The sequence below is a fragment of the Gobio gobio genome, assembly GCF_949357685.1.
Source record: "Gobio gobio genome assembly, chromosome: 25".
NCBI lineage: Eukaryota > Metazoa > Chordata > Actinopteri > Cypriniformes > Gobionidae > Gobio > Gobio gobio.
Window position 1 is genome coordinate 13755213 of NC_137121.1, and position 16497 is coordinate 13771709.

Consider the following 16497-nt stretch of genomic DNA (forward strand, 5'->3'; position numbering starts at 1 on the left):
AGTAACAAAATGCACTCGTTCCGCTCTTTTGTTTTGCCATAGGCTGGTGTCTTTTTTTGGCACTTCCTTCTTTACTGTCATTTGCAGTGCAGCCGTGTGCTTCAGAATTTAATTTACCGCTGTGAAAGGGTTTTTTGCAGAAGCTCGCATCGCAGGAGATTCACACAGGAAGTGGGTTAAATAAATTGAATCCATAGAGAAATTGCCTACAGATTGTCTCTGGAAATAACATAGCTGTTTTAATTAGACAGTCAGCCTTTGTGATCTATATTCCACAGGTTTCTAGAGACACTGTTGTGTGTAATATGTGTGGAGAATTGGGTTGATATGCATCTCAGAACGCGTACAGTTTTAAAGAAATGAAGGAGGGGGGAAATGGGGCAAGAATCATGGCTATCTGCCCAGTCAGGCATTACACAAGGTTGCATCACTCTGTCGCTCCACCCGCACACAGCTGGCGAGGTTCAGCGCTGCACTGAGACCAGTCACAGCACTGGAACATCCTGTCAGCGCACCGCTACCGCCATACTGTAGCACTCTGTTTATTGTTCTCCGAGGATGTGCTGGCAGACTCATTACCGTTTCCTCTCATTTCCCAAAAGTGACTGACACTCGAAACATTTTTTTTTTGTTGGTTTGATTAGATCTCTGAGTCTTTTATTTTTAGTAATGTTTTTTTTTTTTTGTTGATGTTTTTTTTTTACGTGTGGTGATTATTTAAAGACATTATTATTACAAAAAATAAAAGGATACATTTAAAAATGAAATGCAATCTTTCGTTTTAGGCAAGGTGAGTTTATTTATATAGCACATTTCAAACACAATGGTAATTCAAAGTGCTTTACATAGAAAATGAATTAAAATGATTATAAAATAATCACAACAGACTAATATGAAATAGAGATGGCATGCATATGAAATGCAAGGCCATAACCATGTCTTGAACATTGGGGGGGGGGGGCAAAGTTTTTTTTTAAGGGGATGTGGGGGGGGGGGGGGGTCTTTTTATTTAAAGAAATGAAATCATTAAAAAGATTAAGTGAATAAAGAAGAAATAAGAACGGTAAAAGAAGTTCAAGGTCTAATTATAGCCTAGTTGCGAATTAATCCATTTAAACTCTTTGTAAATAATATAAAAAAATGTTAAATAAATGTTATATATGCACACATTCACACTTATTTGTATGTCTAATATGTCAAAAATGTAAAGAATAAAATAAGTTTTGTCTCGTCACATTCAGTTATCAGTGACAATTTAAATTTTTTAATGTTTTAAATTCAAAATTGTTACTGTGGGTTGTTAAACATATCCGTTGTAAAACAGTTTTTTTAGAAAATGTTTAGCTACTTATGTCTTATTACGCTCGCACTCTTTCACTGTAAAAACTAAAAGCGTTGTGCTGGAATTCACATTCATCATCAGTAAATATTAAGCCCCGCCTTCTTTGATCTGATTGGCCAACATTTTGACATTGACGAGAGCTGTTAAACCGCTGAGGCAGACCAGTCTAAAAATTTACATTTTTAAACTGTCTGCCATTCTAACAATAAACAGAGCAGTGCGTAATGGAGAGCAGCATTACGAAATATCAAATATTGAAGGGGACAGTTTGGCCATTTCCAGTTATTGGGGGGGATTTGACCCCCTCAATGCCTATGGTGGTTACTGCCCTGATGAAATGTATTTTACATTTGAAATAAAAAATTTGAAATGGTTCATTTTAGATATGCACAAAACTGCATATTTTTTAAATATTGGTGGCCTGAAAATAAATTACTTTTCTGATGATGTCATCAAGCAGTCAGCGTTTTATTTTAGCATTATATTGATAGTAAATGTGCATAACATCAAATAAGTCGTACATTTGAAATAACCTAACCCTTATGGCATATGTTTTATATATTGTGTCTGAATTTTAATTCAAATTAACTTCTGAAACTCACAATCAAGGTCATGTGGGCGGGTAATTTTTTTAAACTATAAATATATTATTAACCGCTAATGTCATAACATGACTTTTACTGGACAATTTGGAAAAGTGAAGTCCATCCCTTCATTACTTCCAACTCAATACTCTATTTTACCATTCAAAACAGTAATATTTTGAAGTATTATTAAAGTGTAAAATAGCTGTTTTCTATTATAATACATTTTAAAATGTAATTTTCAGCAGCCATTACTACAGTCACATGATCCTTCAGAAATTTTTCTAATATTCTGAATATATTTGGATGAATATGATTATTACATATTTCTTATTAGTGTTAAAAACAGTGGTGCTGCTTAATAAAAAAAAAACAGCATGTTTGTTTTCTTATAAAATAGTCCCTTTCCGTGACTTTGTGGGGTTTGCTGTCATGTAGGAGTGGGGAAAGTTGTGAGGAAAATGTTCATAATCTCTACGCCCTCGGACATGTAGGTTGTGGTAGGTCTAGCAGCCCTTGATGCCATCATGCACACAATCTTGTTTGTGGTTTTGATTTTTTTAAAGCTTGTAAATCTCTATGGGTGTGTCTAACTTAGCTGTAGTTTTGTGGTCATGAGGTGCAAAGTGCACTGACAGAGAAAGGCAAAAGAACAAACCGTGCAGGTATGTTTTGACTGAGAATTAGCAGCATTAAAGTTAGCTTTTTTGTTTAGCATTATATTGATAGTAAATGTGCATAACATAAAATCAGTCGTACATTTGAAATAACCTAACCCTTACGGCATATGTTTTATATATTGTGTCTGAATTTGAATTCAAATTAACTTCTGAAACTCACAATTTTAGCTTGTTTTCATAGAGAAAATGAGTATAAACAATGACTCAACCCCGAAGTGTTTGTGGCTAAATTTGTGGTAAACATCAGCTGTTTGGCAGAGGTGGAGACTGCAGGAAAAGGCTATTCTCACTCTCTCTCTCCTACACGAAGGGGGAAGCAGGAAATGGCACAGTCTTAGTATACCACCACTTTTCTTCCAGATGTCTATTCCGTTTACTGCTATTTTACAGCTTCAGCTCATTCAATGTGCTTTTGAGTGAGATCAAGTGGAATATTGCTGTGAATTGAGTACTGACCGTGCTTTGTGTTTTTGTTTTCAGATTGCAATGCACATGTCCACAAAGCTTGCAGAGAAAGTCTTCCTGTTTGTGCCAAGGTCAAAATGAAGGTAATTCATTGACTTTTATCTTGGTTCTCATATGACTGTCATAAACACAATCGTTCTATGACCAAAACTGTAGGAATAATATGATTTAAAGAGAATGTTTACCCAAAAATATTGTCAGTATTTACTTGTGCTCATGTCTTTCCAAACCTGTATGCTGTTATTCACAAAAGTATGACATGAGTGTGATTACAGAACTTTTTGTTGAGTCCGGTTTCTTTATAAAAAATATTAAAATGTTTCTGTGAAAATTTTTCTTTCAGCAGCAAAAACAGCAGCAGACCGTTACAGATTCTGCCTCGACGCCGAGTGTCACGCTTCGAAGTAAAAGTAAATTCCTCACGCAATCATGTACTACTTCTTTATTTGTAGCTTTTAAAAATCTGACCATTTGGTGTTGATCTGTTTAGCCCTCCCGGCACGGGATCGTCCATGGTCCGCCATTTCTGTTCCCGATGACCAACCCGCTCCTCTCGCCCCTCCTCGGAAAAGCCCCAGCAGTATCATGTCTTTCAACAGCAACCCTCTGTCCAAGAGCATGTCCATTAATAACATTGCAGGGTCAGTGCCTTTGCTAACTGAAAACATACAGATGTTTTTAGATTTAATATTGAAATTGCTTTTAGAATAACATGTTTATTCTTGGATACCTACAGGATTTAGTCTATTTTAGTTTATTCTTTACCGTTGCCGTAATATTTGGATTTTTATAAAAATCAAACATGCATTATTTTCACATTCAGACAAATCGAAGACCCTCCTCTAAAGGCTCACAAGTTTCTTTCCCAGTCTACCGACTCCCTTCACAAGACCAGTAAAGTCACCGAATCCACAGAATCTCTTACCGATGAGGGTAAGTCTCTTCATTTTGTACTGGAATCGTTGCCAACCTTACCAAAGGATGATAGGCCTGTCTTGAAGTTCTGAAGTTTTTTAGCATGAAGTTTTAGTATTCATAATACATTTGTACGGCAGGTACCGAGATGATGGACAGTCAGTTGATGGGAGAATTTGAAGCTGATGCCAAAGAGCTGGAGGCAGATTCTTGGAGCTTTACTGTAGACAAGAAATTCCTGAAACCGCTTAAAAAGGATGTTATCAAGAGGCAAGATGTCATCTACGGTAAGCATAACAGCAGGTCCTCTCAAGAAGCTTCTTCTTTCACTTTCAAACTTTGTGAGAAACTGTTAAATGAGGTCATTAACACTCTTGTAAGGTCATGTGGTAAAGGTTCTTCCTCCTCTCATTATCAGAGCTCATCCAGACGGAAATGCACCATGTGAGGACCTTGAAGATCATGGCTGATGTTTACAGTAAAGGGCTACTGAGAGAGGTTAATCTGGAGGTCCAGACTGTAGAGAAGATGCTCCCCATGTTAGACGAAGTTCTGGACTTGCACACACAGTTCTTCTCACACCTGCTCGAAAGGAAGAAAGAGTCAGGGAGCCAGGAAGAGGGCGGCATTGTTATCCAAAAGATTGGCGACGTGCTGGTCTCTCAGGTAACAATCAGGCTCAAACCTGTGGTGGAGCATCTGTTGAAATGCATTGATTTGTAATGACTGGAGCATTTAGTTTAAGTAACGTGCCATTTTTCCACTCTTTATTCCTCCCTAGTTCTCAGGTTCCAGTGCCGACAGAATGAAGAAAGTCTATGGGAAGTATTGCAGCAGACACAACGAAGCTGTGAACTTCTACAAGGAGCTTCTCACCAAAGACAAACGTTTTCAAGCTTTCATCAAGGTAGCATCTCAAATGATTTTGCCTATACCTATTTCTCATACTCAGGAATGTTAGTTTGGAAAAGTAGCCTTAAGCGCTTATTCTTTCCCTTCTTTTGTTTCTTTCTCAAGACTCTAAAATGGAACCGCTCCCATGTTTCACATCTGTTTCTGTTTTCCAGAAAAAGATGAGCAGCCCTGTTGTCCGACGGCTAAGCATTCCTGAGTGTATATTGTTAGTCACACAAAGAATCACAAAATATCCTGTGTTACTACAGAGAATACTGCAGCACACGAAAGGTACAACTAGTTACAGTAGGAAGGCTATTTTTAATACCTTTATTTGTGGTGCTCCTGGTAATATTTATGTTTCGTGACAGAAAATGAGGAGGACCATGAAGATGTAAGCCAAAGTCTGAGGTTGGTAAAAGAGGTGATTGCTGCTGTGGACAATAAAGTGAATGATCATGAAAAGAAAAAGAGGCTTAAGGAAGTGTACATCCGGACGGACAGCAAGTCCATCATGAGGATGAAAAGCGGGCAGATGTTTGCCCGAGAGGATCTGTTACGTGGGCAAAAGTTAATTCACGACGGGTCGCTACAGCTCAAGAACACAGCCGGCAGGCTCAAGGGTGAGAACCAGTGCAATAGGCAATTAACAGAAGTTAAAAACCACTCAGAACACCACAACCTCAAAGCAACACCTTAATTACATAACAGCAACATGATAAAACCCACTCAGAACACCTTAGCAACACCCTGGAAACCACCTACAACATCCTAGCAACTATAAAATAGCAATAACATGATGAAACCCACTCAGAACACCTTAGCAACACCCTGGAAACCACCTAAAACACCCTAGCAACTACATAACAGCAACAACATGATGAAACCCAATCAGAACACCTTAGCAACACCCTGGTAACCCCCTACAATACCCTAGCAACTACATAACAGCAACGACATGATAAAACCAACTCAGAACACCTTAGTAAGACCCTGGCAACCCCCCACAACACCCTAGCTATTACGTAACAACAATAACATGTTAAACTCAGAACACCTTGGCAACCACATAGCAATGCACTGGCAACACCATGCCAACCACATAACAACAGCAACATGTTAAAAACCACTTAGAACACAATAGCAACCACATGGCAATACCCTGGTAACAACCCGCAACACTTTAGCAAGTGCAGAACTAAAACAAGCTATACTCCTTAGCATATGATTAACAACCACCTAGCAGACGTAACAATAACAGCACAATAAAAAAAAACACTCAGAACACCTTAGCAACTGCATAGCAATGCCCTGGAAACAAATCACAACACATTGCCAACCATGTAACAACAGCAACATGCTAAAAACTACCCATACACCTTAGCAACCATATAACACCCTACAAATTATCCACAATATTTTAGCAACAGCAGAACAGAAACAAGCTAACAAAAAATTAAGAACACATTAGCATCTGCATAACAACACCCTGGAAACCACCCACAACAGCCTACATTCACATTTTATTCAGGTAATGTAAAAATCTAGTTTTACAGTTCAAAATACTGTACATGGATAAACAACCTTGACATTTCAGAACGCAGTCATGTCTATCACCACAGAAACATACACCCACACGAACACAAACATGGCCTGTTTTTGAATCTGATGTGTTCTTCTCCAGATGTCCAGGCTCTGCTGCTGAGGGATGTGATTGTGTTCCTGCAGGAGAAAGATCAGAAGTACATATTCGCCTCTTTGGTATGTTTATCTTTATTCCTCTGCTTGTGACTCCCAGAACAGTATTCATTAATAATATATTTACTTTGGATGCTGATCCAAACAATCTAGTATTGTGATGTCTCTGCTGCTCGGTCAGTGCTGGTTTTAATTGGAACATTGGCATATCAAGGTCTTTGGCACTTTCTTATTGTGGCCTAAGACCTCGCACTGTGGTTTTCTACTCTCTTCTCATCATCTTGTTCTCCACTCTCAGGACCAGCGCTCCACCGTCATCTCTCTGCAGAAACTCATCTTGAGGGAAGTAGCCAATGAGGAAAAAGGGCTGTTCTTGATCACAGCTGGCATTGAGAAGCCTGAGATGGTTGAGGTGTATGCAAGCTCCAAAGAGGAGAGGAACACGTGGATGCAGCTCATTCAGGAGGCCATGCAGTCAACGTGAGTCTTTGAATCTGTTTCTCATTTTATTTATATATACACTCATTATGTATGTACCGGTCAAAAGTTTGGAAACATTACTATTTTTTTTTTTTTTTTTTGAAAGAAGTCTGCTCATCAAGCCTGCATTTATTTGATCAAAAATGCAGAAAAAAATGTAATATTTTGAAATACTATTATAATTTAATATCATGGTTTTCTGTTTTAATATACTTTAAAATATCATTTATTCCTGTGATGCAAAACTGAATTTTCATCAGCCATTACTCTAGTCTTCAGTGTCACATGATCCTTCAGAAATCATTCTTATATTCTGATTTATTGTCAATGTTGGAAATGGTTGTGCTGCTTAATATTTTTTATAACGTGTGATACTTTTTTCAAGATTCTTTTGATGAATAAAATTTTAGAAAGAATAGCATTTATTTAAAATAGAAATCTTTAGTAACAATATACACTGCCGTTCAAAAGTTTAGGGTCAGTCTTTTTTTTTTTTTAAGAAATTAATACTTTTATAGGATGTGTTAAATTGATTTAAAAAAAGTTGTGATAAAAATGTATATTGTTAGAAAATATTTCTGTTTTGAATAAATGATGTTCTTTTTTACTTTTTATTCATCAAAGAATCCTGAAAAAGTATCACAGTTTCCAAAAAAATATTAAGCAGCACAACTGTTTCCAACATTGATAATAACTGAGTATCAAATGAACATATTAGAATAATTTCTGAAGGATTATGTGGCACTGTAAACTGGAGTAATGGCTGATGAAATTTCAGCTTTGCATCACTGAAATAAATTATATTTTAAAGTATATTAAAAATGAAAACCATTATTTTAAATTGTAATAATATTTTCTGTAGTTTTGATCAAATAAATGATTTGATAAGCATAAGAGAATTCTTTCAAAAACATAAAAAATAGTCCAAACTTTTGACTGGTACTCTATAGATAAACCAAACTGGGTTTTATTAGATATATTAAAATTAATATTAATATTAGATATTTAATTGTACATTTAATTTCCCCTATATTTTCTTTTTTTAACCTTTATCAAATGCTCACTAAAGTTAACATTAAAACTAATAATTTAATAACACTGTAAAATGTCATCTTTAACATTTTAAACTGCGCATATATGTATATATATATATATATATATATATATATAAATATATACAGTGTGTGTATATATATATATTATATATTATATATTATATATTATATATATATATATATATATATATATATATATATATATATATATATATATATATATATTATATATATATATATATATATATATATATATATATATATATATATATATATATATATATATATATTTATATATTATATATATATATATAATATATAATATATATATAATATATGCACAGTTTAAAATGTTAAAGATTACATTTAAACTGCGCATATATATATATATATATATATATATATATACTTATCTCATAATAAACATTATCCCTACATTGTTGTAATGCACTGTTTTGGGGTTTTAGGTTTAATTGATTTAGATAAAATAATGTAAATAATAAGTAAAAATAATTGTCTGCTTAACATAAAATAATTGTGACAAAAGACACTTTAAACTTCACAATTTGTGAGAGCTGGTAGTCTTTCTTTACAGACTCTCGATTTCCTCCAGGGAGAGAGATGATGATGAAGGTGTGCCTAGTGAAAACGAAGAGGACAGGAGACTTCAGGAAATAAAAGTCAAGGAGTTGAGAGGTACACAATTTCATATTCCTTTCATTTTTTGTGTAGATATGGTTTGTTCGGGTTTAGAAAAAAAACATGTAGGAACATAAAAAATGTCCACATTTTTCCAGAAATCTTAATGAAAATTACTTTTAAGTAATTTAAGTTTTGTCTAATTTTTCATTGGCTAGAAACTGCTCTTTATGAGTGCAGTCTGTTTATATTTTTATTTTAAATTGTGGTGAATAGATGAAGTGAATCTTGCCCATCATAAAACGAACATCTGTCTTTACAGATCAGCTGCACAAGAGGGATGAGCAAATCGTGACTTTACTGGAGGAGAAAGTCAAGTTGTTCAGAGACATGTGTGACTCTGCCGTACCCGACGAGACCAGCCTCCGCAACAGAATGCTCTTCAGGGCCACGCCCGATGACATCACCAAAGGGGAACCAATCATGAAGGAGGCTCTGAAGGAAGGTGAGACGACTAGCACAGTTATATAATGCTTATTATATAAGTCGGAAAAACACTGTGGTCGTCTTACAAACATATGGCAGCTAGTGAACTCGGGATACATGGGGAATATGTTTTTATAAATATTGCAATCTTAGAGGGTGGAAATCTAGAACTTAATTTGCTTTTAAAATGACTCAGTGAACTCGAGGGTGTTAGCAACATGTTGCATCAGCGCACATATGTTCCCTGGCCAGTTACACAAGCTTTCTTAAAAATCACATCACATTACATTTGTGAGCGTCACTGTCTCTGGAAAACTTCAGTACTTGCTGTGCTTGTAGCAGGTACTAGTTATTGGAATAATGAAAATTATAAACCGCAATAAATACTTGCAAAAATTAATTAATTCATTAATCTACTGCTCAAAAAGGGTAATTTTTTAAACTTTAAAATACTCATAAGAACAATTGAATACATGAATCATGAAAATAATAAAACACAATAAATGATTGCAAACATGATGGTTTATTATTTACAGCCCAAATAATGTGTTTTACAACGATAAAATACTGATCAATGCGGCACACTGGTAGTGGAGGAAAATCACTATAAATGTAGCAAACTGTTTCACAATATTATTTTATACTTTTTTATTTTAAGTCAATGTTCAGAGACCGTTTAACTAAGCCCTTTCTAGGTTTATTTACAAATCTCTATGGCTCTGTGGTGCTATCAAAACATTGCTGTTTGTTTGCACATTCCGACCAGCCTAGCATAGCAACAGCGGTGCAGCCAATGGTGTGAGTTTGGGGCGGGGCTTTGTGCCGAGCTGTAGCAGTTGGGCGAGTGATTGGGGAAACCTGTTTGAAAATAAAATTGCTAGTTACACACAAATTAAGGCCCGTTCACACCAAGAACTATAACTATAAAGATAACAATATTAGCGTCCACACCAGCAGACGATATCGTTGTTTATTCTAAGCACGTGCTTGTCTGTCTCTTTAAATGCTCTGACTTTTGCTTATCGGATTTGTTACTCAGCATCAGCACTGGTATGATAATTTAGGCTCACTATTTTTATTGATGATTACAGTGTTTTGAGCTTCAGGATGCGACGGCAAACTTTCAGTTTCATTTACGTCAGTTTGATGGTCGGTTTGCTGAAGAGATACTCAGCTACTCTTCTGCAACAGGCAATATCTGTGGCAAATGTGATGTGTGTTGCAGTAGCGATGTCATATCTGGCTGTAACTTGATATGACAGCGCCTATAACACGCTCACATGTTTATTTTTTTTATTATTTTGAGTAAAATGTACATACAGTCGTGGTCAGAATTTATACTTTTAATCTATCATTCCAAAAACTAGCAAAAATCGAACCTTTCATTGAAGTAAAAGAATGGAAATTCGGCGGGAAATCACATTATGAAATGAAGGTTTTTCTCCAAAACACATTGGCCACAATTATTGGCACCCCTGGAATTTTGTATATTCCCTTTTTTTTAGCACACCAGGGTGACTATGAGCATGAAATTGCCTAGCTATGACGTCTGGTTTCACAGGGGTATAAATATGAGGAAACACAAAATCCAAATTCCCTTAATCATCCATCAGAATGAATAAAACCAATGAATATAGTTCTGATGTGCAGCAAAAGATTGTTGAGCTTCACAAAATAGAAAGTGGCTGTAGGAAAATAGCTAAAGCATTGAAAATTCCCGTTTCCACCATCAGGGCAATAATAAAGAAGTTCCATTCAACTAAAGATGTTACGAATCTGCCTGGAAGAGGACGTGTCTATATCGTTCTAATGCATGGCGAGGAGGAGAGTTTGAGTGGACAAAGACTCTCCAAGGATCACAGCTGGAGAATCGCAGAGATTATTTGAGTCTTGGGGTCAGAAAAAAATCAAACCCCTACATCACCACATGTTGTTTGGGAGGGATTCAAGGAAAATCCTTCTTGCTCATCCAGAAACAAACTCCAGCATATTCAGTTGTCAGACACGACTGGAAATTCAAAAGGGACCTGGTTCTTTGGTCAGATGAAACCATAAAAATTGCTTTTTGGCAGCAAACCCACAAGATGGGTTTGGTGCAAACGGGGATAAAAAGTGCCCCATGTCCACGGTTAAAAATACAGCTGGATCTTTAATGTTGTGGGTCTACTGTTTTGCTGGAGGTCCTGGACATCTTGTTCGGATACATGGTATCATGGATATATCAAATACCAACAGATAGAAAATCAAAAGCCTTATAATGGGCCGTGGTTGGATCTTCCATCAGGACAACGATCTAAAACAAACATCAAAATCAACACACAAATGTGTCACTGAGAACAAAATGACGCTTCTGCCATGACAATCCCAGTTCCCTGACCTGAACCCTATAGAAAATGAGTGATGAACTGAAGAGAAGAAGCACTGACATGGAGCTGGGACTCTGAAGGATCTGGAGGGATTCTGTATGGAGGAATGCTCTCTGATATCTTCTCCAAACTCATCAGGCATTATAGAACAAGACTCGGAGCTGTTATCTTGGCAAAAGGAGATTGCAAAAAGTATTTCATAAAAGGGTGCCAATAATTATGGCCAACGTGTTTTGGGAAAAGCATTTATTTCATAATGTGATTCACCCCCCGCTTTCAATTGTTTTACTTCAATGAAAGGTTAGATTTTTGTGATTTATTTATTTATTTTTAATAAAAGATCAAAAGGATAAACAATGCAGATTTACTTTTTACAGCCCTATTTGATCATATTTAACAGGGGTGGCAATAATTCTGACCACAACTGTATGTTGCTTCAACAACCAGATGCATTTACTCTTGTCCAGTTTCATTTGGAATGCATCTCAAACCACCTTCTGAAGTGTTTACACCTTGTCTTTTCACGATCATATTGCTATCCGATCAGAGAAATGCGTGAAGTGACCATGTGTATCCATTGAATGCATTCTGATCATACTGAGGGACAAATTCTCTTCAGTGGTAATTGACATTATGCTATTAACCTGTACCGAACCCGGAACATTCCTTTGAACAAACAAACAAAGCATACAGTGAAAACTGAATAAATGATGCTCCTGAACTGCATTTGAGAGTGCACTGAGCGAGAACTATCTTCAGAGTGCTGAGAAGACACGTTGGCTTTGAATGTGGGAGTGATAGATAGTGCTTGTCTCAGTTCATACAGCAAGTAGGAGTATTCATTAAAAGAACGTAGACATCGGCGGAATCGATACGTAAGGCTGATCTGATTCTGCAGGGCAGGAACAGATAATGGATTCCTTTAATGTTCCAGGTCAAGAACTGGAAAGAGTATTGATTACAGTCTCCTCTCAGCTTTTTGTGAGCTGTGGGTCGGTTTGATTTTTCTAGAAGCATCAGGTTTTTCACAAAACCCTAAAATCTGTTATTTTCTGCAGTTGAGACATTACAGGTTCTGGTAAACGACAGTCTAGGAGGGTCGGTGCAGGATGGCGTATGTGCAGCGGGGCCCGTGACTTTGCCACGACGGGCGGAAACCTTTGGAGGCTTTGATAGTCACCAGATGAACATCTCAAAGAGTAAAGGTGGGTGTGTTTTCCACGCGTGTGTAAACGTGGGAGTGTACGAGAGGGCGTTTTGTGATGTGCGTGGGTGTTTGTTCCAGAAAGAGACCGATTGTCTATGTGTTTGATCTCCTGCAGATGGAGACAGAGAGGAGACGGAAGACTCTGCAGAGCTCCGCAGGACTGAGTCAGACAGCGTTCTAAAGAAGGTACAAGGGTCAAGCCAGGCAACTATTAGAAATTGTGTGTGTATAAGAAAGATTATGATGGAGGATCACTTTTTTTTCAGAGCAGGATTATAGCATGAAAATTACATTGGGGGAGGGGGGATTTAAAAAAAAATATTATTATATATTATTATATATATATGTATGTATATGTATATATGTGTATATATATATGTATATGTGTAAATTAAATATTATTTGAATTATTTTATTGTAATTTGAAGGAAAGTGTTTAAATTAGCTAGACAATGAAAGAAATTATGAATTTTATTTACACTTTTTGTAATATTAAATTCATATATATACTTCAAAATACTTAATTTTATTATTTATTTTATAATATTTTATATATTTTGTATTCATTAATATTAACTGTAATATTGATAAAATTATCTATAATTATTTATATTAATTATTATTTGAATTATTTTAGTGTAATTTGAAGGAAAGTGTTTAAATTAGCTAGACAATGAAAGAAATTATGAATTTTATTTACACTTTTTGTAATATTAAATTCATATATATACTTCAAAATACTTCATTTTATTATTTATTTTATAATATTATATATATTTTGTTTTCATTAATGTTAACTGTAATATTAATACAATTATTTGTAATTATAATATTTATATTAAATATTATTTTAATTATTTTAGTGTAATTTGAAGGAAAGTGTTTAAATTAGCTAGACAATGAAAGAAATTATGAATTTTAATTAAATTTATTGATATTAAATCCATATATATACTTCAATTTAAATGTATATATGCATATCTGTGTGTGTGTGTATGTGTATGTGTATGTGTATGTGTATATGTATATATATATATATATATATATATATATATATATATATATATATATATATATATATATATATATATATATATATATATATATATATATATATATATATATATATATATATATATATATATATATATATTTTTATTTTGTATATATATTAAATTGAAGTATTTTGAAGTACTAATGTGTACTAACATAAAACTTAACCTATACTTAGCAACTATCTTACTTGCCTTAACTACCTTAACTACTAATAAGCAGTAATTAGGAGTTTACTGAGGCAAAAGTCGTAGTTAAAAGTTAGTTAATATTGAGAATTGGACCCTACTCTAAAGTGTTACCAATAAATATATTTTAACAAGATTAGGGTCCAATTATTAAATAAATGCATGTTTTATAAGCACATTGTTTAAAAAGCTCTTAATCGCTCTCATTTCAAGTGCTGTTCTAAGATCCCCATTAACAACCTGATTCATGTTTAGTCATCAGTGCATCACCATATGCTCAAGCCATTAAGTGCTGAGCATCAGAATATATGTTCATCACCTGAAATGAACTGCAGGTTTACACACACACACACTCATTGTAGAACATAACTGTATAAAAACTAGATAATGAGGACACATAAAGACTGTCATCTGCCCTACAGCAGCAGATTAATGCGACCCGTCATCACAGCCTCTTATTTCCAGCAGGGGCTTGCAGTGAAGAGCTGATTATTAATTTATGTACTGTACACTCCTACCAGTACATTGACCCTGTGACTGCCTCTCTCTCCCACAGGCAAGCAACACCAACCCCCTGCTCCTTCTCAAGAGGAACAACGAGGTAAGTGTTTTCGTTTAAAAACGGCTCAGGACCGATTGTTTACTATTATTCAATAATATATTTCAATTTCTAAATGATTTAAAATATACAGGAACTGAAAATTAGACTAGCTGTCTGCATCTCAGTTTAAATAGATGTGTCCGCTTTCGTTCTCTCAACCCTTTTATCCTCCCACAGCAGGTTCTTCAAAGCGTCGCTCATCTTCATGACCTGCTGAACACATTACAGGTGAGTCATTCTCTTTTTTTGTCTTGTTATTTCTCGCTCTCTGCTCTGTTCAGGCCAGCAGCTCTCATCCCCAGCATGACAGAAGGCGCATGAAAAGAAATGAAATGTACAAATGCAGGGGTTTATTTTGCGGGATTGTAATCAAGCAGAGTGCATTATTATGTATTAAGATGCACTCTGATAGATTTGACCCACTTGTTGACCTTAAGTGGGTGATTATCAGCCTTTTCCCGGGACAGGTGCCCGGTGGCCACCAGATATGGGGCCTATGTCATCTCAATTTGGGTTTTGCACATTTAAAGGGATAGTTCACCCAAAAATGTAACTCGCCCTCAAGCCATCCTAGGTGTATATGACGTTCTTCTTTCAGACGAAAACAATCAGAGCTATATAAAAAAATGTCCTGGCTCTTCCAAGAATTATAATGGCAGTGAATGGCAGCCCGAGATTTGAAGCCCAAAAAAGTGTATCCTTCCATTATAAAAGTAATCCACATGGTAAATCAAGGCACATTCAACTTACGAAGAAAGTGTAACGCCTCTCGCAGTTTATAGCGTCATCGTCTTGCCAGTTATGCTTTCTTCGCAAGTTAAATACAGAAGGCGGTCTGCCGGAAGCTAGATATTTTACTTTATTAAGTTTTAAATATGGATATTTTTCTTACACACTTCAGAAGGCCTTTATTAACCCCCTGGAGCCGTATGGATTACTTTTATAATGGATGGATGCACTTTTTTGGCCTTCAAATTTTGGGCTGCCATTATAAAGCTTGGATTAGCCAGGACTTTTTTAATATAACTCTGATTGTATTCGTCTTAAAGAAGAATGTCATATAAACCTAGGATGGTTTGAGGGTGAGTAAATCATGGGGTCATTTTCATTTTTGGGTGAATTAACCCTTTAATATTCTCATTTAAAGCTCTTGAAGCGTCATTTCAAACACTTTCCAGGTTCGAGTTTTCCCTCTTTCCCATTTGCAAGCAAATTAAAACTCCTTGCTTTTCTCGCCTCCAACAAAGGCTGTTGTCGTCCAGCAAGACACCTTCATCGAGGACCAACGGCACGCCCTAATCGAACGCCCCCAGCCCTCTTCACGTCACCCATCCGTCTCCTCCTCCACCTCCTCCTCTTCCTCGTCCTCGTCACGGCCCAGCTCGCTAATCGAGCAGGAGAAACAGCGGAGCCTGGAGAAGCAGCGGCAGGAAGTCGCCAGCCTTCAAAAGCAGCAGGCTGCCCACGCAGAAGAGAGGAAGCGCAGGGAAAAGGAGTGGGAAGCGCGCGAGCGGGAACTGACCCAGAAGGAGTCGCAGCTGCAGACCCAAGAGGAAGAGGTGCAGAGGAGATGCAAAGAGCTGGATGAGGAGAAACAAGACCTCCAGGGGAAAAAGGAGGAGTATCAGAGAGACCTGGCACGGCTCAGAGACAGCCAGAAGAAACTGGAGAGAGAACGAGAGCAAGTGCAGAGAGAGGCAGAGCAGATCAGACAAACAGAGGTGAGGCTGAAGGTCAAGGGGAGTGATTTAAAGGGATAGTTCATGAAAAATGAAGATCCTGTTATTATTTACTCACCCTCAATGTCTTTCATAATATCCCGGCCACTCTTTTTGTTTTTGTTT

At 36.2% G+C, this 16497-nt stretch overlaps 1 protein-coding gene across 21 annotated transcripts in view; it reads left to right on the forward strand.

Moving 5' to 3' along the window:
* The window catches only part of akap13 (A-kinase anchoring protein 13), a 149017-nt gene that overhangs the window by 126946 nt on the left and 5574 nt on the right, over positions 1 to 16497 (forward strand). For 9 of the 21 annotated variants that reach the window (XM_079809949.1, XM_079809938.1, XM_079809955.1 and 6 more), the window contains 18 exons: positions 3087 to 3154; positions 3415 to 3481; positions 3562 to 3712; positions 3895 to 4004; positions 4127 to 4273; positions 4405 to 4652; positions 4768 to 4893; positions 5054 to 5171; positions 5252 to 5503; positions 6565 to 6641; positions 6877 to 7058; positions 8709 to 8809; positions 9075 to 9257; positions 12663 to 12809; positions 12927 to 12997; positions 14609 to 14653; positions 14831 to 14881; positions 15901 to 16374. In XM_079809949.1, coding sequence (XP_079666075.1) covers positions 3087 to 3154; positions 3415 to 3481; positions 3562 to 3712; positions 3895 to 4004; positions 4127 to 4273; positions 4405 to 4652; positions 4768 to 4893; positions 5054 to 5171; positions 5252 to 5503; positions 6565 to 6641; positions 6877 to 7058; positions 8709 to 8809; positions 9075 to 9257; positions 12663 to 12809; positions 12927 to 12997; positions 14609 to 14653; positions 14831 to 14881; positions 15901 to 16374 — 2618 coding nt within the window. The remainder of the gene's footprint in view (positions 1 to 3086; positions 3155 to 3414; positions 3482 to 3561; positions 3713 to 3894; positions 4005 to 4126; positions 4274 to 4404; positions 4653 to 4767; positions 4894 to 5053; positions 5172 to 5251; positions 5504 to 6564; positions 6642 to 6876; positions 7059 to 8708; positions 8810 to 9074; positions 9258 to 12662; positions 12810 to 12926; positions 12998 to 14608; positions 14654 to 14830; positions 14882 to 15900; positions 16375 to 16497) is intronic. The other 12 variants (XM_079809958.1, XM_079809956.1, XM_079809940.1 and 9 more) reach the window with 6 other exon arrangements.